At 43.9% G+C, this 27,021-nt stretch overlaps 1 protein-coding gene across 1 annotated transcript in view; it reads left to right on the top strand.

Moving 5' to 3' along the window:
* Positions 1–8,279: 8,279 nt before the first annotated feature.
* The window catches only part of LOC147615125 (lysine-specific demethylase JMJ31-like), a 79,857-nt gene continuing 61,115 nt past the window's right edge, over positions 8,280–27,021 (top strand). Inside the window, 2 exon segments of the mRNA XM_086779112.1 lie at positions 8,280–8,439; positions 8,524–8,601. Of these exon segments, the coding sequence (XP_086635238.1) occupies positions 8,350–8,439; positions 8,524–8,601 (168 nt within the window). The 5' untranslated portion in view covers positions 8,280–8,349.

The following is a 27,021-nucleotide window of genomic DNA, read 5'->3' on the forward strand; positions in this document are numbered from 1 at the left end:
GACGATTGTTCATAACCTTGACCAAAGTTTCAAGGGTTGGCTCCCCCCAGGTTTAGTAGTAATCAAATCCTGGAAGATATGTTGAGAGTTTATGTTGGCAAAAGATAATCAAAATGGGAAAATTCTTTGCCTTTATTAAAGTTTTCATATAATTTGGGCAAACATTCTTCTACAAAGTTTTTCCCATTTGAGTTAGACTACGGAAGAAATCGATTATCACTTGGTACCATAGGTTCACCGTAGAAAACACCTAGTGCTACAAAATTTTTGTATGAAATGTAGAAAATGCTCGATAGTGTGCTCTTGATTTAGCGTCATTTAAGGCACTCTAATCGAGCATGGGGTTGAGTCCAAAAATCCTTCCTGACCTCGTGTACATGTAAGAGTAGGAGTTAGCTTAGAGGAAACCCCCACACTGACATAAGCCAAGCAGTGGTCCTAATAGATATTATGGATTCAACAGAAGTTTTTATGTTAGATTGGGTTGTTGTGTTGTTACTTATTGCTTTTTGGTGGTGGGCCTTTTTGCTGTGATGGAGAAGATAGTTGAAGAAGTGGTAAATGGTCTAATGTACATTGCATGGAGCTATTTTCTTTGAAGATCCTTGGAGGTTCCTTTGCATTCGAAGAAGAGGATCGTGTGATGGGTTGTACCTTGACTAGGCTTTCCCCCACCATGGTCTCCCCATTCAGAAATGTACCTAGATGGTTAGTGATGATGAGGCTTGGTACAAATGCTAGCTATTGCGAGTGCCTATGTAGTGCAAATCCGCTTTGTGAGTAATGGATGTGTTGTGCATGGGATATGAGGAATGAAGGTGTGCTCGCGTGTCTTCTCCTCCATGGGCTATGAGGGTTGAAGTTGTGCTCGACTGTGTTCTCCTCCATGGGCTATGAGGGCTGAAGGTGTGGCTGCGTGTCTTCTCCTTCATGTTCTCCTCATAGCCCATGCAGGTGGTGTTGTATGTAGAGAGTTTTCTTTTTGCTATGCATGTAGTTGACATGCTTCTAGATTTAACTTCCTTCTAAGTAGTACTCTCTCTCTTTGGCAGGACAAACATACAGGGAGGTTGTGTTTGACAAACGCACGGGGAGGTTGAGGGAATGCTTGAAGCATGGAGGAAGGGAGGGGGGTGCTTAGATTGCAAGTGCATTGTCATGTAGGCTGTAACGCCTGTGAATGACCGACGGCAGATCAGATGGCCAGACGGGGCTTTAGCGTCAACACCTCAGCCGGAGCTCCGAGGACGTGGCCATCCGGGGTTCAGTGGGAGAGGACGCCCATGCGGAGTCATGGGCGGCCAGGCTAGTGTGGACGGCAGGCCACACACTATATAGCCTAGGGGATGAGAGGCAATCCTGGCAATCCTCATTCTTCCTCTGTGGTGGCTGCTAGGAGGCCGTCCCCTCCTGTGGTAGCACCCGTAGTGGTGCTATGGTGATCTAACATTGGTATCAGAGCTTGGCGTCGAGATTGTGAGTGGCGTGCAAAGCGGGCCCAGCCGTTTAATGATTGACTCTCAATCAAATTTGGGGAGATAACCTTATCCCAAAGGTCCTACAACAAGAAGTTGTGGAGAAGAAGAGTTGGCCAGAGCTGGAAGGAAGGGTTTCCTCTCTCTCTCTCTCTCTCTCTCTCTCTCTCTCTCTCTCTCTCTCTCTCTCTCTCTCTCTCTCTCTCTCTCTCTCTCTCTCTCTCTCTCTCTCTCCATTGCACACACCCAAGCTCTCCATTGCAGGCACCTTTCTCTCGGATCGGAGCGTCCCGGAGTAGCGACGCTTGTAGAGGCTCGCAGTGCAACACAAATCGGCGGTCGATGACAATCGCAGGCGACCGTCAGGGGGTGACTATTCTCTCTCCACCACTGCCCATTTTATTAGTTTTTTTTTTGTAATTTTCGAGTTCTCGCATTTTTATTTGTGCAAGAATTAAAATATGTCTGCTAGGCGTAGTGTGTCCCCACCGCCTTCTACTTCTATAGGGTTTTCAGGTCTCTTGTCCTCGGTCGCGGGTTTGATCCCAATTGAATTGTCAGGCCGTATGCGCCCGACCGTTGTCCGGTCCGAAGTGCGCTCGTCGATCATGCGTGATCCGCCGGCGCCCTCCTCGTCTGTTGACCCCACCTTAGGACCCAGTGAGCCCGCAGCAGCGGCCGCAGAGCAGCAGCAAGCAGATGACCCCTTTCTGGCCAATGAGCTAGATGACATGAACACCGAAGTCGCCGAGGGGACCGAGGAGGACCTCTTGGAATATGACGACGATGATTATGACCTATTGGACCCTTTCGACGTCCTGACAGAGACGGAGCTCTCTAGTGGACTTTTTAAATATCTTAATGCAAAATTGAACAATATGGGTAAAGTCCAGGCTGACTTAGTCACGATGCTACAGAGCATCTCCACACACGGTTAGATGCACTGATAGCCGCCTCGACTAGTACTCTGACTCCTCGTGATAGACAAGCTCTTGCGGCATGGGTAAGCGTAGCCTCGCCAGTGGTTGCAGGAGTACAAGCCAATGCGCCTGTGGGGCCGTCCGTAGAGACAGCTTCGTCGTTATTGAAAGACTTGAAGCTGCCTAGTTTTGGTGGCGAGGAGAAGGAGAGAAACAAGGACTCGGTCAACATGTTTCTAACGAAGTGGTCAGACTTGCACGTGCTGCGACAGTAACCTAGCCGGGTGCAGCCCGTAGAGGCTAGCCTCTGGATGAGTTTGACAACTCGTCCTGCCACTTGGACGGAGTTTGAAACGATGTTTCGAAAAGAGTTTTTGCCTATTAAATGAGGCGGAGAGAAGCTGGGAGTTATGGGACAAGTGCTCGATGGAGAACAAATCCCTGACTCGGTACATCTCAGACTATAGGGAGATGTACCGAGTACTATAGGGAGATGTACCGAGTACTATAGGGAGATAGTACTCAAGCTAAAGGGGATCGAGCCATTCCAGACATTGCGAGGCTTCAAAAGAGGCCTCAAAGATGATTACCTTGAGTACGTAAAGCCCTTACAGCCTAAAGACTTAGCAGAGGCAATTAAGTATGCGCAGATATTTGATGACATCAAGCGCCGTAGTGCGCGGGTGGCTCGAGCAGGGCTTTGAGCAGGGCCGAGGGTAGTGAGAAGAGGAGGTCAGGCCTTAAAAGAAAAGGGTTCCGCAGCAGTGATAAGCAGGGGGGTAGGATGGACAAGGGAGGACAGGGTGGTCATTGGTCTAAAAAACCACGACCATCCAAGAAGAAAAGAGACAGCGAAGTCCAAAAAAAGAGGAGTATATTAAAGCGCGAAAGGAAAATCGCTGCTTTAATTGCAACGATGTAGGGCACACGAAGGCTGAGTGTCCAAAGCTTAAAGCCAGCACGAGTGGCAACGAGCCCAAAAGAGATGGTAAATCCTCTAGGCAGTTGCAACGATGTAGGGCACACGAAGGCTGAGTGTCCAAAGCTTAAAGCCAGCACGAGTGGCAATGAGCCCAAAAGAGATGGTAAATCCTCTAGGCAGTTGCATACAGTGCAGAGACTTCCTCTCAGTTCCACAGAGTTCAGAGAGGTAACAGTGTGTCATTGTGATGAGCATCACGCTTGTTCGGTGACACTAGCGATGTGGCAGCCTACTGTAGGTCCGCATGACATGGTGCGCATGTATGGCACCATAGGTGGCCGTAGAGTCACAGTTTTTATCGATGATGGAGCTAGCCACAACTTCTTGAACTACTCGTTAGTCAAGAAGTTGGGGTGGACTAAGACCCAGAGCGATCATGAGTATACTGTTGGCCTAGCCAACGGGTATAACAAAACGGTATGGAATACCGTAGTATTGGGGGTCCCATTATCTATGCAGGACTACGAGGCTCTGCTTGACTTTCAGGTCATGCACTTAGCCAGAGCAGACGTATATCTAGGCAGGGAGTGGCTGTATGGCTCGGGCCCTAGTCTAGCTCGGAGTTACCTACATAATACGCTACGTTTTGAGCATGGAGGTAGTCATTGCCCTGCATAATACGCTACATTGTTTTGAGCATGGAGGTAGAGTCATTACCCTGCAGGCGACCGTACTGTCCCCGCCACACCACTTATTTTCTACATGGAGCTGTGCACAGCGGTCCGTAGAGGCCAGATAGCAGAGGTATATGCTTGTTACCCTCTTTTAAATTCTATTTCCGTAGATGAAACTGTAGATGATGTTTGCGTAGACAAACAAGGAAAATAAAATAGCTTTGGACGAGACCCACGGTTTGAAAACCCTGTTTGGCATGCATGCGATTTAAACAAGAAAAAATCCAAGGCAAAAGAGACATTAAAGAAAAAGTATATAGATACTTTAATAAATTTACTAGAGGAATTTCAGGATGTTTTTCCTGATGATTTGCCAGATGGCTTACCACTATCTAGAGAAGTAGACCATGGCATCGAAGTTATGCCAGGATCAAAACCTATAAGCAAACCTGCTTATAGATTAAGCCACTCCGAGGCACAGGAGGTGGAAAAACAATTGACGGAATATTTGAACAAAGGCTTTATTCGGCCTAGTTCAAGTCCGTGGGCATCGCCTATTCCTCTGGGTAAAGAAGAAAGACGGATCTATGCGGATGTGCATAGACTATAGGGCTCTTAATCAGATAACGATTAAGAACAAGTATCCGATGCCACGCATGGATGAGTTGTTTGATCAACTCTATGGATCGAGATACTTTACAAAAGTAGACCTGAGATCACGGTATCATCAGGTTAGAATTAAAGCAGAAGATGTTGCGAAGACAGCATTTAGGACTCGTTTTGGGCATTTTGAGTTTTTGGTTATGCCATTTGGGCTAACCAATGCTCCAACGACGTTTATGACGCTGATGGACAGCATTTTACGTCCATATCTGGGAAAATTCACAGTAGTTTTCCTAGATGATAGTCTTGTGTACAGTAAGACACAAAAAGAACACATAGAGTATTTGCGTCTAGTGTTCGAGTTGTTGCGAGAGCACAAACTATTTGCAAAGAAGAGCAAATGTGAATTTTTTGAAACAGAAATTCACTACCTTGGCCATATTATATCCGCCGATGGTACGCGGATGGAGTCAAAAAAAGTAGAGGCTATTCTTAAATGGCCAACGCCGAAGAATCTCGAGGAACTGCAGATTTTTCTTGGCATGTCGGGGTTCTACCAACAGTATGTGAAGGACTACGTGAAGATTGCAGTCCCGTTGTGACTAACCAGTTACGGTCAAAAACTAAAAACATTAGTTGGGGGGAAGCCCAATAGAAGAGCTTTGATAAGCTCAAGGTGACCGTAGCAGCTGCACCTGTTTTGACTATATCCAAATGAGCCGTTTGTCTTGGAAACAGACGCTAGTGATGAGGCCATTGGGGCCGTACTTATGCAAAGGGGACGCCCAATTGCATTTGAGAGTAAAAAGTTAGATCGTGCACAACGTAACTACTCGGCTTACGAGCGAGAGTTACTAGCGATAGTTCATGCACTGAAAAAGTGGAGACACTATTTATATGGTGCTCCTTTTGAGGTTCGGACGGACCATGAAAGTCTGAAATGGCTTTCAAGTCAAAGTGAACTGAAGGGTAGAAAAGCTCGGTGGGCAGAGATTCTACAGGAGTTTAACCTTCAGATACGTTACCAGAAAGATAAGTATAATGTGGTGGCAGATGCACTTAGTTGCATGCCACAGATTAATGAACTTAGTTTCACAGTCTTCAAGAATGATTTCTTGGAGTCACTACGTGGTTTATGTGAGCACGATTCATCTTTTAGAGAGGTCTGGCATGCTGTACGCGTACGCACTTCTTCACAGACGCGACCACCTCCCTCGTTGGCACGGATTGCTAGTCCGGAGAGACTGGCCGAAGGTGCAACGGGAAGGGAAGCGAGAGTTAGTCCGGAGACACTAGCCGTGTCTTCCGGTTATAGTTTAGAGCCGGAGAGCTCTGACGTATGCCCTTCATCACCTTTGACTGCCACGGCTTCAAAGGGGGGTGATAAACTTCGTCGGGGGGAGAAATATGCTAATTACTCCATTGACGACGGGTACTTACTCTACAAGGGTAGAGTATGTGTACCAACTATTGGTGACTTTCGGACCCAAATTCTTAAAGAAAGTCATGATAGTCCAAGTGCGGGTCATCCCCGGATTCAGAAGACCTATGCACTAGTAAAAAGACAGTTTTATTGGCCTAGTTTGTTTAAGGACGTCCAGACTTATGTGCTGAAATGCAATAAGTGCCAGGTTAATAAACACGAACGTCTTAAGGTTGGAGGACTACTCCATCCGCTGGAGATTGCTCAAGGAAAATGGGAAAGCATTTCCATAGATTTCATTACCGGTTTACCCAAGACGAGTCGAGGGAATGACTCGGTGTGGGTGGTAGTGGACAGGTTAACTAAATGGCAAATTTTATTGCCACGAAGAAAACTGTTAATACGCTAGAGTTGGCAAAACTCTTTATTGAACATCTCTACAAGCTATATGGCTTGCCCGCAGATATAGTGTCGGATAGAGATAGAAAGTTCAACAGTCATTTTTGGAGGGAAGTCTTCAAAAAGTTGGATACTACTCTGAGTATGAGTACGGCAGATCATCCAGAGTCTGATGGTCAAACTGAAAAAGTTAACCAAATTCTAGAGGATACGTTACGTTCTTATGTTAGTAAGAAGCAATCTAATTGGGAAGAGTACTTGCCCTTGGACTTTGCTTATAACAGCTCCAAACACTCAGCGAGACGACTGGATTTACACCATTCATGTTAATGTATGGGTTCCAGCCGAGATCTCCGATGGCTGTAGGCCTAGAAAAGGAGAAGATTCAATCTGTCAAGGATTTCCTTGAAGATATGAATGATATGCTCAGAGCCGCACGTGAGAGCATTCGTAGCACTCAAGAGGATCACGCTAAAACTTATGCGGATAAAGGACGTAGAAAGGTGACCTTTGCAGAAGGTGACTTTGTATTCCTCAAGGTTCCTGCGCAGTCAGAAACCATGAAAACGGGAAAGTGTGATAAACTTTCTCCGAGATATTGTGGTCCTTTTAAAATCCTTAAGAAGATTGGGGACGTAGCATATAAATTTGAGTTACCGGAGAGTTCTCAAGTCCATCCTGTCTTCCATGTCAGTAAACTGAAGAAATCAGTTCACGATTAGAGAACGCAGTTTCTCCAGAGATTTTGGTGGACTTGATAGAGCCACCAAAGATACCACATGAACCTGAAAAGATTCTAGGGTATCGTGACAGACAAACCTGACATAAAGTGTACCAGGAGGTACTTGTTAAATGGACAGACAGGGATGAGGAGGCAGCTACTTGGGAACGCTGTAGTGCAATTTCCAAGAGGTTTCCCTAGTTTGTTTTCGAGGACGAAAACGCTTCTTAAAGAGGGGGAGTAATGTCACGTAGGCTGTAACGCCTATGACCAACGGTAGACCGGATGGCCAGACGGGGCTTTAGCGTCAACGTCTCGGTCGGAGCGCCGAGGACGTGGCCATCCGGGGTTCAGTGGGAGAGGACGCCCATGCGGAGTCATGGGTGGCCAGGCTAGTGTGGACGGCAGGCCACACACTATATAGCTTGGGGGATGAGGGGCAATCCTCATTCTTCCTCTGTGCTGGGTGGTGAGCCAGAGGCCGTCCCCTCCTATGGTAGCACCCGTAGTGGCGCTATGGTGATCTAACATGCATGCATGTACAACTATGTGGAACGGGGTTATTTTGGGGGCAATGGTATAGGTTACTATTTCCATACAAGGTTGTAACAGGTACCCAAGATAAACATACACCCATGATATTAAGTAAATGCCACTGACGTGGCATGGCATTTAATTAATACAACCTTAGAAGATGAGTTTCCTCCACCCCTCCCTCTCCTCCTTCTCTCTCTCCCTCCCTCTACTCGTTGAGTGAGCCCTTTGAGGCTTTTTATAGAGAATCGTGTAGAAAGGATATGGGTGAATGCATGCAAATAGAAACAATATGCTGTGGGGTCATCATTTTATTGCCTTAAATAGGTAGGATTGCAAATAGAAAGCATATGGGTGAATGTATGGAACAATATCCTGCTGGGTCATCATTTTATTGCCTTAAATAAAGAGGATATGGGATCATCATTTCATTGACTTTTTCAAGCATTAATCATTACACACTAAAATGAAACCTTAGAAAAACACTCTTATTCTTGAAAATCTCACATAATATATTTAATGAAAATGCAAAAAACATTTTGGTGCCATATTTAATATTTTCAAGCTCAAGTTTTTTTTGTTTTTTTTTTTGGTTTTTTTTTGGCTGCTGCTTTGGTTTAGTTTTGTCCAAAGATCACCTGGTTTTTTCATATTACGGGCAGCTTCTCATCAACATCGATGGTGGACGATTGGAGAGTAGAGCGACTGCAGCAGCTGCCCTCTGCCCAGGAGTTTGCATCCCAAGTGGAGGCTCGCAACATGCCCGTGGTAAAATGTCCCTCTCATCCCTGAACGAGAACCCCCATCCCATCCATCATCATCCATGACAAGTATACGGTTCATGTGGATCAGGTCTATGAAGGGTCTGTCAAAAATTGGCCTGCGTACACAAAGTGGCATCCTGCTGATGGCGGGCTTGATTATCTTAAGGTAAGCCCTCTGTATGCGCATGTACGCTTGGCAACATAAACGTACCCTAGTCACATGTATTTTCACAGCCTTGGTCTTTGGACAGCAGAGAAGAAATGCACTTTGAACAGATTTTTTGATCGGAGGTAAAGAACAAGGCAGCCTCTTTCCAAACAATTTTCTAGTTGACGCCAACTCGCTAACATTCTTTTCTTAGAATAAATGTCTTATTGACGGTTTTGTCCAGGGGTGACTGACATACGCTGTCTTAATTTTTATTGAAGTTGTAATCAGTTTGTAAGAAGCGGGGAATGACTGTCATTTGGGATTACTGAATGCTTTATTGTATATGTCTATGTAATGTAGATACTGTATAGGTCTAGGTGATGATCTGATGCCGTACAGCACTTGTTGGTTAGCATTTGATACTTGGGGAGCTTTTAGCTCTTATTTATTTTGGGAGCTTTTAGCTCAGCCTGGAAGATAGTTTTGCAAAGTGGGCTGATTCCAATATATAACCACTTTTCACAAAAAAGAAGTTATTGAGGTTGGTTTTTCTGTTCTCCAGGTGAGCATGCATAACGCTCATGAGAAGTGCCTTCTCGAGGTGCTGATTCTGATGTCTTCTAGTGCTCCTCTAGGATGAGTGACCCTCGACCTACCTTTATGTAGTGGCTAGAGGTGGGTCCGCCAGCTGCACGTGGTACCGCCACCATCGCTTGGTGCCTCTCTCTCTGGCACACAAGTGGGCTGCAACAGGGACTTCTCCTCCATCGCTTTGAGCTTCTCTCTGGGGTCCTTGGTGTAAATCTTTCGAGGGATATTCATTGCAGCTAACACCCGTTCGGTGCCGGGTAGTCCAAGCTTTTGGAGAACCACGGTCTGTGGGTGCCGAGATCAGGAGAGCCAGGCGTTAGTACAGGAGTGCCTGTTTGTGCATGGTCCTAGAACACCAGTGGGGCGCTCTCTGCGGATTCTAGTGAAGGCACGGGACCGTAAAGACTGGGCTTCTTCAAGTGGTTCGCTCTACTTCGAACGTCTACTTCAAGACTATTGTTTGGTAACTGTATTCATTTCAGTTGTACATGGACATCATCTGGTTCATTGAACCCATGGAACATTGTACCCCTTAAATACTCCCAATAATATATTATATATTGAGGGTGGGGTCGGCCCGTTCCGGCCCCAGTGCTGGTGTCCATTGATCATTATTTCATTTCAGTTTTTTTTTCAGTTGTCATTGAGTTATTCATTCATATTGTGATTTTTAAGTTGTGCTATTACGTGTGTGGGTGTCCAACGGAGTCTACTCCCACTCGACGGGATCGGTTTCAGCCATCGAGACATCCCGTTATAGATAACGAGACATGTGCAGCTCCCAGCTCTAAAAAATATCTCCCATACACCGTGACCTCCTCACAGTCCTGTGGTGATCTCTGTAGCCCAGTGTCAATGATGTCTAGCTCCTGTAGTGTGATAGGGTCATCCAGATTGAGTAGTAGGACCTTGAAGTCTCCGAGCAAGAGGACTTCTCCCAGTTGTGAGAACTCCATAATATCCCCATATAATGGAAAGTAGGGTGACTGGCCATGTTGTGTGGCGTGGAGCAAAATAACACTTAGTAATGTGGACGACTTTGTCACTACTAAGTTTTAGCCGCACCCAAAGATACTGTTCTCGTCCTTTCTAACGATGCTGAGAATCTGTCAGAGATGGGATCTAAAGAGGATAGCTACCCCTCTAAGCCACGTACTCGTCGTGATGTGCGGGTCTCGCCTCGGATAGTTGACTCCCACTCATACCCGGCTATGTATGGTAAGCCCCTCTCAGGGCTATGATGAGTCTCTGTATAGAAAATGACATCCCTGCCCGTGAGAATCTCGCTCAAATCTCCTGGATTTGACCACAGGATGCCATTGTAGTTTCATACTGCTAACCTCAGGTGTTTGGTCTCTAGACCCTGCATCCCTATTTGGGACGGAGCTCAGTGATAATGACCCTACCATCTCTGTAGATAGCCCACTTGCCTGCACTACGGGCCTCATGAACTGTCACCAGCGCCTCACGCCGGTGTGCCACCTGTGCTGGGTTGAGATAATCTCCGATGTACACCTGTGTGGCCTTGAGGGCAGCCTGTCTGTCTAAGAAGGCCTGTTTGCTAGTGGCATCAGGGAATCTAATCATGAGGGGCCGTTAAAGCGTCAGCATCCTCCTTGGGGGAAGCCCCCGCTTGTAGCCCCCACACTGGCACATGGAGTGCCCTATCCTTCCCGTGTTTCTCCTCCTCAAGAGTCTCTTGTATGATGCTCTGGGGGGGTTTGTGCTTCTTCACCCAATCTTTCTTGGTGGTCTACAGTTCTTCCCACAGCTATCACTCGCAGCCTTTGTTAGACATCATCTCCTTCTTGCTGGCTTCCTGTTTGGTGTCCTATTTTAGCCTCTAGGGTTGACCATGTTAGTCAGAGGGGCTGGTCACCCCTCACATATACTTTCCCACATTATTCCCCATATTATGGACTCTTGGGTATTTTCCCAGTCGTGGAGGTTTTTTATCACCAGACGGCTGCCTACTCATGGGCATATATATAGCTGGCTTGCCTCCCTCATTTCTCACTGCTTGCTTAGCATTGTTTGCTGCAGTCCCTCACATACGATGTTTTCTCCCCTCTTGCTCGGGACATGTATTCCTTTTGGTGATGATATTGAGAACAGGTTCTCACCTGTGTTTCCTATCCATCTCTCTCTCTCTCACTCTCTCTTCTGTGTTTCCACTTTCCCTTCTTCCGCCGCACATTCTATCATGGTATCAGAGTGTTGGTGATCTACAGTGTTGGATGCTCCCTCCTCTCCCTCTTGCGTTTTTGCGTTTTCAGCAAGGTGGACAGATCTGCGTTTTTTCTCAGAAGTGCTGCTGGCTGCCTGCCTCTTCCAGGCGTTTCTTCTCAGCAGCCTGTGGTCCTTCTTCATCACTTTGACCTCTGAGAACACCTGTTTTCTGCACTGTTTTCAGGGCAGCAGCACATAGTTTGCTGCGTTTTTCTACTGGTGGCTGTCTACAGCAGTTCGCAGCATTAATCCCCCCCGCCCCCCCCCCCCCCCCCCCTCAGTGCTGGTCACCTGTTTTGTACAGGCCAGCAGCAGCATATTTGCTGCATTTTTTTCTTCTACAGGTTTCTGATACTAATTTGCTGATATGAGGCTTGGTTGTACCTATTTCTTCTGTGTTTCCAGATTCAGCCCTTTCTACTACCCCGAATACCTCTATGTTTTTCAGATTTGCAGCCATGGTTGCTGCGTTTTTCTGAACAAATCTTGCTGGTAGCTCTACCTTCTTTTGGGCTTCATCTTTTGGACCCGAAGGTACCTTCTCTTCAACTTTTTTCCTCATAGGAGGTGTGGACACTGGTTGACCTGAATTTTCAGGTTTGTAGCCCTTGTTTGGTTGCGTTTTCTTCTCCAATGGACACAGATCACTTGTAGAGGGGGTTTCTTGTTTGGATTGTGGCTTTGGAGGCAGTTTGATACTTGAGGAGGATTCTGAATTTCTGATTTCAATCAGTGTTTTGCTGATTTTGGAGCATCTATACCCGTGTTTTGTTCCTGGCCTACACGGTTTCCCGGTTTCTTCATGTTCCTTGCCTTCTGTTGACGGTGGAGTGCTATTTTTTGCTGGAGAGTAGTGTTTTGCTTCCCACATGAGTTTTCTACACTCAGAGGGGGCCTTTCTCCAGTTACTTCACTTGAGGATCAGTTCCGGGAGCTGTTTTGTATCTGTGGAGACTTTCTTCTATGACAGGTTTTTACAAATTTTGGAGGAGAGCAGTGATCTTTTTAGAGATCCTGAGCAGAGTTTATTTTGTCCGAGCTTGTGTTCTTTGCAGTGTTTGCAGAACAACGAGGGTGTTTTGCCCTTAGAGGTGCGATCCTTTCACATGGATCATTTATTTGTTGTTGATTCTTGGGATCTGATTCTACTTCTAGAACAGAGTCTTCTGCTATCTATGATGCTTTTGAGGACTTTGTTACCACTGCACTTTATATTCCTGCTTCCCTTCCTCATTGTGAGGAGTCTACCTGTGCCTCTCTTTGTGATGCTTCTGAGGATGCCTCTCCCCTTGTCAGTTCTGCAGGTTTGTTGTTTCGGAGGATGGTTTTTTGGACCCAGTGGGATGCTTTGGATCTGTGGTTGCTAACTGTGCCTGGGGCACAATGGTACTTCTAGAGTTTTTTGGATTTGGATGAGAATCAGGTTGGGCTTGTACCAGACCGACGACTTTTTTTTTCAGAGAGGGATGTGGAGTCTTTTCATCTTGCCATGCCCACCTTAGTGGCGTGTACTTATATCCAGCATTGGGCAACTCATGGTATTGAGTTTGAGCATATGGATTCCATCTTTTCTATCGAGTCTTTACATCTTGCGATGCCGACCTTTTCAGAGGATGCTTTTGTACAGCATTTGGCTACTTTTGGTACAGATTTGGAGCAGATTGACTCTTTCTTTTGAGGGTTCCAGTGAGGAGCAGCTTGCTCTTCCCAGGATTGATTATATACAGGATCTGATCTAGGTTGGTTATGAGGTTTTTCATACCTTCTCTAGGCTGGATACACGACATTCGACTTCGGGGAGTGTTTATTGGAACCATTATTTGGAGAAGCACGTCGCAGCCCACATGGTTGTTTTCTTCCAGAGGAGCGGTGTACCTGGCAGCTTGTTCTGTTGCTTTTGTAGCTGAGTTGTTGAGGAGATTGCTTGTGGAGCTTTCTTGGTACCCGTTTCTGCAGTCTTTCGAGGACGGTGTCTCTGGCTTCTTGGAGTTCACTCAACATCCGATGCTGAGAGGGGGTGTTAGACATCATCTCCTTCTTGCTGGCTTCCTGTTTGGTGTCCTATTTTAGCCTCTAGGATTGACCATGTTAGTCAGAGGGGTTGGTCACCCCTCACATATATTTTCTCACATTATTTCCCATATTATGGAGTCTTGGGTATTTTCCCAGTCGTGGAGGTTTTTTATCACGAGTCGGCTGCCTACTCATGGGCATATATATAGCTGGCTTGCCTCCCTCATTTCTCGCTGCGTGCTTAGCATTGTTTGCTGTAGTCCCTCACATACGAGGTTTTCTCCCCTCTTGCTCGGGACATGTATTCCTTTTGGTGATGATATTGAGAACAGGTTCTCACCTGCGTTTCCTCTCCATCTCTCTCTCTCACTCTCTCTCCTGTGTTTCCACTTTCCCTTCTTCTGCTACACATTCTACCAGCCTTCAGCTGCACCAAGTCCGTTCTCAGACCTTCCTGAATATTCAGTTCCCCTTCCTCCATTGTATGGTCCTTGACCGTAGCATTTAGGGCTTCCATTTTTGCTCGGAGTTCCCCTATCACTGTGGAAGCGTCTGGCATTTCTTGTTGTTGCATTTGGGTCTCTTTCGACATCTGAATCTCCTCCTCTTGGTGGTTCACCTTTGCTGCCAATTCCTAAATCTTGTTATTCTTGCTTTGTATCTCCTTGCGAAGGCCTTTCAACTGTTTTTCGTGTTGGTTCAGGACCCTGCCGAGCACCTTCTTCTGATCGCCCAATGCCTTCTTGGTGTTGTCCTCTATTGTCTTGATGTATGCCTCCAGGTGCTGTAGATTCATTGTGGCTATTTTCCCTAGTTGCTGCTTTGGGGGTCTGAGCAAGGGTTGGTGGGAATAGCGAGCGGACGGCCTGCACACAACGCATTAGAGAGCAGCGCACAAGGCACAGCAGGAGAAGCGGATGGCCTGTGCACAGCAGCGGCGCACAGGAAAAGGGGTGCAAACGGGGCGCGCACAGCAGCAAGAGAGAGAGAGAGAGAGAGAGAGAGAGAGAGAGAGAGAGAGAGAGAGAGAGAGAGAGAGAGAGAGAGAGAGAGAGAGAGAGAGAGAGAGAGAGAGAGAGAGAGAGAGCTGTATTAACGTCTACTAGAGGCTGAACTCGACCTATGAGACAAATCAATGTACAACTGTCAATGTCTTCTGGATGTCCAAAAAAAAAAGGACAAAATGAACATGAAATAAACTATGAAAGTACTGAGCTAGTGGGGGGGTGTGATGGATGGAGCACTACTGCTAGAGGCTCAGTATGCAACCTATATGCGTAGGATATACAAGAATGCAATGCAAATATGTCTAGCTCCAACCAGTACCATAATGGGGGTGTAATATGTGATACATAGGCGATGGCGAGACAAATATACCTCGGAGCATGATCTCCGGTGTGAGTGTAAGTGAGCTAGCCGCTCCTGGATATGGTGCTGATGTGGAGCCCGTATCTCTATGATCTCCCTCTGATGTAGTCTGGGAGTTTGGTAGCCTGGCGCTCTCGGTCTCCGTCTGGCTCGGAGGCCGCAACGCGTTGAAGTGTAAACCCCTCCTGTGTCAGAATAGGCACTGGGATAGATCTCTGGAAGAAATCAGTGAGCTGGAGCTGTCGCCCACCTCTCCCTGTGGTATGAGTCCGTAGCAGTGTCTGTCTCTATGGTGCTGTGTCTCTAGCAAGAACTGGCCAAATCTACGCTGGTCTGCGGACTCCAATATCTGGCGGAGTGAGGGATGCTCACTGAAGATGACGGAGAGTCAACGCAGGACGTCTCGCGTAGCAAGGTCGGCCAAGGTCTTGACCAGTCTCGGTTCATTTTAAATGGTGAGCTTCCGGTATGGTGGATGAGGGACCAAGGAAGCGGCCTATGAGTGAAGCGCTAGGTCACCTGCGAAGGATCCTAGAGGGTGTTGACCATACGGTGCTCGGGCTCTGCGTCGCCGACGATACCCACACGTGCGTCGTGGAAGATATTGGAACAAGGAGTAAGAGTTGTTTTCTGAATTTGGGCATGGATCTGGTTGATTGACCTTGCTGGTCCTCAACGGATGAGTCCATGGCTCTTTTATATGGATCCGTTGGTTGATCTCGTTGATCTTCAACGGAGATTCTATTTTTGATATGTGAATATATTACCGGTTACTATGAGCTAGAAACTATCGAAAAGGCCCTTGAGTGGACAGGTGGTGAGCGTTCTGGTTACCAATGATGCCATAGGTACACCGATGAAGGAATGATTGGAAATAAGGATTCAACTAGAGATTTTGAGGATTATGATCGTGACACAAGGGTTTCATTAAATGATTGTTTTTAAAGATAGATGATGCTGAGAAAAAAAGTAAAAAGGCAATTTCATATTGGGTGTGTAAGTGGTGTGACTAGTTTTAAGTTTGCATGAATATCCGGCTAGGGGGCCTGGGAACTCTTTTCCTTCGTACCCGGGACAAAACCTAACCAAATTCTTAATTGGATCTCATCACTACAGTGGTTGGGCGGTTGGCTAACCCACGGGACTGGATGGAGTTAGGCTGGACTGATGGAGGATCCCTAAAATGAGACTAAATTTCTGTTGGTATGATAGATGAAGTAAATCCCGGATAAAAATTATTCTATGGAAAAGAATCAACGGCTGTGTCTCTCAATGAGGAAAAAAGCGTTGGTCTCTATGATCCAAGTGCAATCTTTCCTTTGATCTGACTATGGGACTTACGGGTTCGGTTAGATCAGTTCAGTTAGTTAAGGTTTTTGACTACGATAGAGAAAAGTTATCTTGGTGGAATCGCCCGTGCTTTCCGGACAAGGGAAGTCTTTTTGGGTTCGGTTTTGCAAGAACCGATGGATTAGTCTCTTGTTCGGATATCCGTGGGCGAGGCCCCGAGTGTGGGATCCTGGCCCGCGCAAGAAGTGCTTCTTCCGCTGCTAGCACCCCTAAATTCGTTGCGTGGTGGAGACAGGGATCTCACAGCTGGTATCAATGGAGGCCGATGCCGCTTCCGCCGCCGGCAGGAGCCCCGGAGCGGGCGGGCGGGGATCCCACAGCGGCGGGGTGAGAGTCCTGCACACTCAAGATACAAAGGAATGAGAGTCTATTTATAGGAGAGGGAGGCTACTAACTGAGTGCAACTAAGTTCTAGAATTTTTAGTTTGGTTGAATTTGGACAAGATTTGGACTAGTTTGGTTTCCTTTTTGATTTGGTTTGATTTAGGAGAGAGGAGAGATAAAAATATCCTATTATTTTTGAGTTTTAAACTCATCCAAGCATGTGAAGTAGGCGCCTCCTTGAAGGTCTTTCTTTTCCTTATACACGTGTCAAAAATGAACGATTACTCCAAAATATCTCACTTTTTTATTAATACTTCATAATTTTTAACTAATAAATCTAGTACTTGGTCATCTCTTCATCTTATGTAGGCATTTACTTACTTTTGGGTATTTTCTTTTATTCTTTGGATTTATCTTGTCCCAACACTTGGATGAATCTTATTGGTCCATAGGAACCTTAATTGGACTATAATATTTTTTTTTCTCGAAAATATGGACCCTTAGACTAAGGTCTTCTGAATCAATTTTAATTAATTCCAATTGCACCTTGGAAAATCTATTTTGATTTTTTGTTTCAAGGAAACATTTTTTTAATATTTGTAGAATTTATTTATCCAAAAATATTCCAATTTTGATTTACCACTCTCTAGAAATTTTTATCTCACTACGCAAAACAAGAAAAAATGATATTTTCTTGCATCTAGAAACATAGAATGATTACAAGGGATTGAAGTAGAGGCTTATTTAATATTCAGCCTAAGGAGGAATCTTACATCCTCTCCCACTTGAAAAACGCAAGATGTCCTCATCTCGCAAAGTGGATGTAATCCTTCGCCAACTCTTCTTCTTTCTCCCAGGTGGCATCTTCTAGAGGGAAGAACTTTCACTTTACTAAGAATTCTCTGAGGACTCTGCTCCTGAGAATCTTCTCCCGAACGTCAAGGATTTTCTCAGTTTAGAGTACCATCTGGCCTTGAGTCGGAGAGATCAATTGCTCATCATCAAGCACGTGATTCGGGCTAGGTACATACTTCGTAAGCAAACTGACATGGAATACATCATGTATCTTGAGATGGGGAGGCAGAAGAAGTTTGTAGGCTAGATCGCCCACTTTCTTTATGACAGCATACGGCCCACAATATCTGGGAGAGAGCGTCTTGTACTTCCCTAAGGATAAGGAACTTCTTTTTGGTCGTACTCAAATGAAGACCATATCTGATTCTTCAAACTCTCTCTCAGATCTCTTTTTATCTGCATCATACTGCTTTTGCCTGTCTTGGGTTGCCTTTATATCTTTACGGATTGATTGCATCTGCTGGTCCATGTCATCAAGCATTTGTCTGGACATTTCGACTCCGATCAATGGATCAGACTAAGTCAATGGTGTAAGGCAATCTTGTCCATACAAAGCTTTGAAAGGACTCATCCCAATGCTCCGATGATTAGAAGCATTGTAAGCAAAGTCAACCAGATGCAAATGACTTAACCACTTCTTGGGTTTCCTGCTGCAGGATATCTTCTATTACCTGATTGACCCTTTTCGTCTGGCCATCCGTTTCGGGGTGATAGGCTGTGTTGAGATCCAAGAAAGTTCCTACTGCTTCAAAGAACGCAGTCCAGAATTTCGATGTGAATTTGGGATCTCTGTCACTTACTATCCTCCTGGGTAAACCATGCAATCTGAAGATCTCCTTAAGGAAAACTCTGGCAACATCCACTGCAGAGTATGTTTTTTTCACTGGAATTAGATGGGCAACTTTGGTTAGCTTGTTAACTACCACAAAAATGGAGTTGTAACTTGATTGCAGTGAAGGTAATTCAGTGACAAAGTCCATACTGATGCATTACCACTTCATCTGTGGAATGTCTAGAGACTGCAGTTTCCCTGGCATCTTGACTCTCTCTGCCTTGACTCTTTGGCACATCAAGCATTTCCTTACATGATCAAGTACACCTTTTTTGAGTCCTGGCCAGAAGAAGCTTTTCTTCAAAGACATATAGGTTTTTATAAACCTTGGATGTCTAGCTATCAGGCTATCATGGGCTTCTCTCAGAATTCTTCTCTTTATTTCTTCAAAGACATATAGGTTTTTATAAACCTTGGATGTCCAGCTATCAGGCTATCATGGGCTTCTCTCAGAATTCTTCCCTTTATTTCCTCATCATTGGGGATACATAGCCGATTATTATAATACATGCATTCTTCATCCGGTTTGTATCCAAAAACTCGACTCATTTCCTGAGGAGTCTTGCTTTCCTGCATCAGAAGGGTAGCAATAGGGGCAAAGAATTTGTCCTGCATGATTTTCTCCTTTGCTTCATTGATCAATGGATTTGACACCACTGTAATTGCAAGCAAGGAGGCTTTTTTGCTAAGCGCATCTGCAAACCACATTTTCTTTCCCTGGCCGATACTTTATTTCAAAATCAAATTCCTGCAGGGTCTGCATCCATCTCTTTTGACTCATGTTGAGATCCCTTTGGGTGAAGATCCACTTTAGACTTTGATGATCTGTCATCAAGGTGAACCTTTTTTCCAAGAGATAATGTCTCCACAACTTCAGAGCATACACTATTGAGAGTAACTCCAAGTCATGGACGGCATAATTCCTCTCATGTGTTCTGAGTTTTCTGGATTCATAGGCCACTGCATGACCTTCCTGCATTAGAGCACCGCCTAAGGCAAATCCACTGGCATCAGTAACTATTTCAAAGGGTTTGGTAAAATTTGGTAATTTAAAGACAGGGTTGGTTACTAAGGCTGTCTTTAGCTTGTCAAAGGCACTTTGACACATTGCAGTCCACTGGAAAAGTGTACTTTTCTCGAGAAGGTTAGTTAAAGGAGATGCTATCTGAGCATACCTAGGTATAAAGATCCTATACCATCCGGTTAACCCTAGGAATCCTCTGACTTCCTTTACTGACTTGGGTTCTGGCCATTCAACTACTGCTTGGATCTTTGCGGGGTCAGGAGAAATCCCATCCTTTGAAACTGTGAATCCCAAGTATTCCACCTGGTCAACAGAGAAAGAACACTTGTTCTTCTTTGCAAAGAGTTGGTGTTTCCTTAGGATTTCCAGGACCTTGCGCACGTGATCTTCATGATCTCCAGCATTCTTTGAGTATACTAAGATATCGTCAAAGAAGACAAGAACAAAATCATCCAAGTATTCTCTGAGAATATCTTGCATAAGACGATTGAATGTCGCCGGGGCATTAGTCAATCCAAACGGCATGACCGTGAACTCATAATGCCCATAGCGAGTATTGAATGATGTCTTTGGGATGTCCTGCTCCTTGATTCTGATCTGGTAGTAACCGGTTTTGAGATCTATCTTTGTGAACATTTGTACCACTCAACCGATCCAGAAGTTCATCAAGAGAACAGGCGCACCCCAAGGTGAGACACTGGGTCTGACGAATCCTTGCTCTAACAGTTGTCTTAACTGTTCCTTAAGTTCTATGGCTTCAGGGACTGGCATTTTGTATGCACGCTGGGCTATTGGCTGAGCTCGGGGTGTTAATTCGATCTCATGATCTACTTCATGAGACGGAGGCATCTCAGTCAGCTCTTCAAGAAATACATCTGCATACTCACTTAACCACTCTGGTTCTTTAGCCTTGCATTTTATGCCTACTGGATTCATTTTAACGACATACACAGCTTGCCTCTTTCTGAGCCCTTTTAATAATTTGGAAGCCTTGACTAATTGCAGCACTGGGGTCCGGAAATTCCAATTCCTTGAACTTTATTCCCGTGAAGGTCTAGGAAAGAGATGGTTCCTTTGTGACAATGAATGTCAGTCTGATTCTTTTGGAGCCAATCCATTTCAAGGATTCCATCATATATTCCCAAGGATAGGACTTTGAACTGGCACTCTGTTACGTTCCCATCTAAGCTAAACTGAATAAGGTCAGTCTTAAGGTGAGTGAAAAGAATCTTCCCACTGGCTAATTCCACTTGCATAGGTTTACCTGATTTTTGATTTAGGACTAATTTACGCAGACATCTTGGGGAAATAAAAGAATGAGTACTGCCTGAATCAATCAAAAGCTTGAATTTCTTACCCTGGTACTCTGTTGGAGTTTGGAGGACTGAGAATTGACGGTTATTCCCTTGATGCTCAATTGCTGCAAAGATCTGTCCTTTCTCTTCCTCCACTTCCTCAGCTATGGTGACTGCTCTGGCTGCTGCAGTCTGAGGTGGAACTCTCTCTCTTTGGTTATTCCAATTCTGGGAGGGAGTTCGAAGACTGCTTTGCATGGAGGCTGCAGGCTGAGCTGACACTCTTCTTGGGTTACCCTAATTCTGGCACAAGGGACCCTGATTGGACTGATAAGAAGGAGTCTGTCTCGGAACTCTGGGACCATGGCTTCCTTGGCCCACAGAAGGAGATGGGCAATCCTTGAGCTGGTGCCCAAGCCCCTGACATCCGAAGCATCTGTTCTCGCTTCGAAGGTCTTCCCTTTGCATTCTGGAGAGAGCCGGAGTTCTTGAGAATGTACTTCGGGGGAAAGGTCTTCCTTCGTTTCTGAAGCTTCCCGTCTCCACATTTTGGTTAGGACCTTGGTGGCTCTTTGGAGGCGGAAAGTTGGAAGAACTTCCCGGAGTCTGAAATCTCTTGAAGGATGAGGGAGCTGGCTTTGGCGGGACTTTTAGGATGAATGCTTTGGCAAAGTCCTTCGCCATTCTGACAGCTTCTGCCATGGACACTGGCTTGGCATTTTTGACCAGTCTGTCCAAGGGTTCGTTCATTCCCTGAATGAACTTGGCCATGAGTTGCTCTTCATCTAGAGGTGGTGAATATTTGAGTAGAAGAGCGAAGGCCTGGTGATATTCCTCGATGGTTTTGCTCCCCTGCTTCAGCTCTAAGAATTCGTTCATTTTGGTTTCCAAAAATCCAGGGAGACAAAATCTCTTTCTGAAATAGGTTTTAAGGTCGTTCCAGGACTGAGTATTTCTGTCCAGACGGTTGGTGTCACAGAGGTTCCTCCATGCCACCTTGGCTGTTTTCACTATTTTCAGCCTGGCAAGAGCCATTTTGCTCTGCTCATTGTAGCTTGTGACGTCAAAATATTCTTCCATGGCTTCTACCCATTTCTCCAAAGCCTCGCCCAAGTTCTCCCCTTCTCCTTTGAAGAGTCCTGGCTGAGTCCTATGAAGAGCCTTGCGAACATCAGGGTCAAGCTCATCATCTTCAGAGAGAGGGTCTGGCTGACGGCCACGGTTTTCTCGTCTCATGATTTTGTCAAAAATGATATATATATATATATATATATATATATTGATATCGTCCACGAGATCCTAAGACTTAGGAGGTTCGGAAACAATTTCTTAAACAAGACAATGATCTTACTGGAGATCTATGACATATTTCCTAATAGATTTTTCTTTATCAGTTTGTCCATAAACAATCACTTATACAACAGGGAATTTTCTTCAGAAAACATTTCTTTATTTATATAAAAGTTGCAATATGTATATAGAGCAGCTCGGCTCGAGAATTCGAAATCTCCTCGGAAGACGCATAAGACGACGGTACTGGGCCATAGCCATGCCCTCATACAAACGTTCACTTACTGACAAGGGAGCTATTATCTTCTCCTTAGGAATAAAGCAATTAAGGAGTCTGTAGACTTGGCATGAAAGTCTGAAATTCCGAGGCGTTGAATGATATAGAATGACACCATGTACCATTTTCAGCTTTAATAGAATCATTGCCATGATTCTATTAATAGAATCATTGCCAATGAGAGGTTCTGCCTCAGCATTGCACGCCGGTCGCAAGAGGCGTGGACATACTGCCTTGCAAACCACTTATGCTGTCGTCTCTCCGTTGGATCAAGAAAATCTTAATCCTTGAAATGGCGTGCGAGTCTTGCTCGGCTTGTTCGAGTTGAAGCGGAAGAGATGAGATGCTCAAAGGCGAACGCAGTCATGTCTTGTGACTGGGTGAGGTCGGGAATACCAGATAAGTATGGAACTTCCATCTATAAAAACAATTTCTTTGATTAAAAATTCTTCATTAAAGAAGCTTACGGAATGAAAGTACATTATGAAAAATGCTTTTTCTGAGTTTATTATTATCAATTTCTAATAAGAATTTGTTTATTCTTATTAGCTTTCAACAACGCTCTGATACCAGTTGTGAGGTTCCGGCCCGTCCGCTCCGAGGCTCCTGCCGGTGGCGAAAGCGGCGTCGGCCTCCCGTGCGGGGTGGGAGTCGTGCACACTCGGGGCCTCGCCCGCGGATGTCCGGGAGACGAGAGACTAGCCTGGGGGGCGGTTCCTCTGAGATCGGGCCCGGAAGACTCCCCGCGCCCGGAAGGCACGGGCGATTCCGCCAAGAAGGGGAAAAATCTTCTAACTAGGAGATTACTCTAACGAGTCAAGACTTGACTAAATTAAACGGATTTGACCGAACCTGAAGTCACATGGTCAAATCAAGAAGAGACTTACACTTGGTCCATGGAATCACCGCTTTTTTTCTCATTTCCGAGGCACATCCGATGATCCCTTCCCACAGAACAAGGTCTTCTGAGGATTTAAACTGAGTAACGTAACTAATCGCATCTAGTTGTTTCTCAGGAATCCTTCGATCCAGCCTAACCCCATCCGGCCCATGGGTTAGCCAACCACCCGGCCACTGAATTGGTGGGATTCTTTTATAAAGATTTGATTTGGTTTTTGCCCGGGTACCGAGGAAAAGAGTTCCTAGGTCCCCTAGCCGGCGATTCATGCAAAAATCAAATAGGCATACCACGTACACACCCAATATGAAATTGCCGTTTATAACAGATTCGACTGGCTTTAAGACAATCCTTGAATAAAATCATAATATTTTCGATCATCATTTTTCAAAATTCCAAGTCCATTGTATTGTACCGAGGCTGGTCAAGACCTCGATAGGCTTTGCCGCGGCGGGCGACGTTCCTTGACGACTCCCCGCCAGCTGTTCCAACGAACCTCCTCTTAGAAAAACATAAGCCAAATGCTTCCTCTAGCATTCTGGCGTAAAACAGTCCTTTGAATGAAAAACAGAGTTTCTAATGCAAGTGAGATTCCAGTTTGAGATCGGTTCCAAAGACCCTTTTTCCAATAATTCCTAGTTTCATAATGAGGATCCTTGATCTCTCATGAGGATAATCTACCTGTCATTTTATTCATTTATCCAACTAGATTCTTGGTGAGATTAGTTAGGAAAAAACTAGATTAGTTCCGGTAGTCTATTCTTTGGATTCAGTAACTGGAATTGGTCACGATGTATTTGTCTGATTCAGTTCGAGAGAAAGACAATTAGGTTTACTGTCCGACCTCACGTAATCTAACTAAATTCATTCAGTTTAGTTCTACGAGGATTCCTTTCAACTAAACATCAAGTTTTTGGGTAAATATCTATTTAGTGATTTTACGAATTCAAATATCCAAGATATTCTTTTTCCCACATAAATTCTCAACCTTAATTCATTAGGTAGAATTATGATGGAAATTCATCTTTTGACATTAGAATTTAATTCAAATCCATCTTTTCTCAATTATCATGGAAATTCATCTTTTAACTAAAATATCAATACCTATTTTTTTGAATAAACTTGAAATCCTTCTTTCTCTCATTTGAATGAGTGCAATCCAATTATCATGGAAATTCCTCTTTTCCATAAATTCAATCTATTAAAATTCTTCTTAAAATTACATAAAAATAACCATTAATTCCTTTAAGCTAAAAATTTCACTTTTCTCATCTAAACATTTGAATTCCAATATAGTGGGAATTCCTCTTTTATCATTTAAACTTATCTATGCAAAAAGATAAATTTAACTAAATTTTCTCTTAAATTTTAAATAAAAATCTCCATTAATTCCTTTGCACTAGGAATTACACTTGATTCATTTAATTAATTGGATTCCAGTATGGTGGGAATTCTGCTTTCATCATAAAAATTTATCTATACAAAAAGATAAATTTAACTATATTTTCTCTTAAAAATTAAATAAAAATCTTCATTAATTCCTTTGCACTAGGAATTATACTTTCCTTATTTAAATGTTTGAATTTCAATATGGTGGAAATTCCTCTTCCATCATAAAAATTTATCTATACAAAAAGATAAATTTAACTAAAATCTTTCAAAAAATATACATTATTTTAGCATTCTTATTTTTTTCTCTAAATCATTGGAATACATGGATTTCCATAGTCATGGGGATTACTCTTTTAACATAAAAATAAATTATCAAAAATTTCTCTTTTTTTTAATTTACTAATTATGCATGAACATAAAAATCAATTCCTCCATGAGAATCATTCAATTAATCTAGGATGATAATTCCTAGAATATGGTAGGAAGTCCTCTTTTCATATTATGAATGAAAATGTTTTGTGTGTTTATTTTACAGAAATTTTACCATAGCTCTGCTGCTATTACTGATAATTCTCAATTTAATTGAAAGAATGAAGTTTAATATTATTGATATGATTAGAATGACCACTAATTGGATCATTATCTAATTATGAATTGATTCATAATTTCTCTATGAAATAAATATCATAAAAGCATTAAAAAGCCGTTATTTTGGCCTCCAATTAGACAAGCATAGAAATTACTTTTGGATTAGAGAAATGCTTCATAAGAAGCTTCATTTGGATTGAGAATAGGTCATAGAAATGACCTCTCTTTGGAGGGAGAGAGATAAATACTTAAAAACCATTAAAATTAAGCATAAATGGAAATTTATGTGTTTCTTTATTACAATTCATAAAAGAATTTCAATAGTAATCAAAAGCCATTCAAATTAAAGCTTCTCAAACTTGAGAAGGGTTGAGAAGAGAAGCATTTGGAGTTTTAATAAGAAAAAGACAATAATCCATACTTTACCTTCTAATTTACTTGATTCTTTGATGACTGTAGAGGTCCCCAACCAATGAATTGGTTTGGTATGTTGTAGGAGTCACCAAGGAAGATTCAAGAGAGAGAGAAGCTCCAATCTCTTCAATTTTGTAGAGGTTTTTAGAGGATAATAGAAATTAAACTTAGTTTAGAGTAATACTGGCATAGTTTAGTTCACAGATAATAATACAAAGGAATGAGGGTCTATTTATAGGAGAGGGAGGCCACTAACTGAGTCCAACTGAGCTCTAGAATTTTTCAACTTCAGTTTGGCTGAATTTGGACAAGATTTGGACCAATTTGGCTCTCTTTTTGATTTGGTTTGATTTAGGAGAGAGGAGAGAAAAAATATCCTATTATTTTTGAGTTTTAAACTCATCCAAGCATGTGAAGTAGGCGCCTCCTTGAAGGTCTCATTTTTCCTTACACGTGTCAAAAATGAATGATTACTCCAAAATATCTCATTTTTTTATTAATACTTTATAATTTTTAACTAATAAACCTAGTACTTGGTCAACTCTTCATCTTATGTGGGCATTTACTCATTTTTGGCTATTTTCTTTTATTCTTTGGATTTATCTTGTCCCAATACTTGGATTAATCTTATTGGTCCATAGGAACCTTAATTGGACCATAATCAAAATTTTTTCGAAGGTCTTCTGAATCAATTTTAATTAATTCCAATTGCACCATGGAAAATTTATTTTGATTTCAGGGAAACATTTTTTTGATATTTGTAGAATTTATTTATCCAAAAATATCCCGATTTTGATTTACCACTCTCTAGAAATTTTTATCTCACTAGGCAAAACAAGGAATAATGATATTTTCTTGCATTCAGAAACATAGAATGATTACAAGGGATTGAATTAGAGGCTTATTCAATATTCAGCCTGAGCAGGAATCTTACACTAATGACACTATATGCTCTGCATTTGCATACATAATGTTCCTCACTCTCAACCTCCTCGTGGTATAGTTTGCATATCCTCTCTGCTCTGGGGATCCGTGCTGCCCTACCTGCCTCAATCTAAAGCTGCTGTGATGACATTCTGAGGTGGCCAATCACCACTCGGGCACTGAGGCGTGTACACATCCATGTATCCAGGTCTCTGTGTGAATCCATCCGCTGAGATACGCATAAACTGATCTCTGTAGTATAGCATCTTCGGCGGTAGAGGTTGAGTGGGTGTAATCCAAGTCTCTTGAGTGTATCGCTACTGCCACAAATCCTGTCGAAGGACTCTGTTCCTCTCACTGTGAGAGAGAGAGATGTGTGGTGCATGTATATCATACTAGAAAGGTGGCAGGTGATCTATGTCAAGACCATGCTGAGTGAGCCACTGTATCATCTGTGAATACCATGATCTCCTATCTCCACTCTCTGCGAGCTGTCGGGACGCCTCAAAAGCTCTATGTGAGAGTCGATCTGATGGCATATCTCTGATCCTCTGTATGAAGCAGATCGTCTGGGGAAGTGTGCCTGGTGACACTGTCTCTCTAGCATGGCCAGGCATACCCTCGTGTGCATCTATCCCTGGCTGCCTGTGCCATAGTAAATCTTCTTGGCGGAGTCGTAAATGTAATCCCCAGGTACACATACGAGTCTACCACCTCTACCTGTCCTCCTGCTAGTGTGAAGATGGCCTGTCGTTGAACCGGCCCTGAGGT

Source organism: Cibotium barometz, chromosome 40 (genome assembly GCF_041138505.1).
Source record: "Cibotium barometz isolate CiBa-2024 chromosome 40, ASM4113850v1, whole genome shotgun sequence".
In the NCBI taxonomy this organism is placed as follows: domain Eukaryota; kingdom Viridiplantae; phylum Streptophyta; class Polypodiopsida; order Cyatheales; family Cibotiaceae; genus Cibotium; species Cibotium barometz.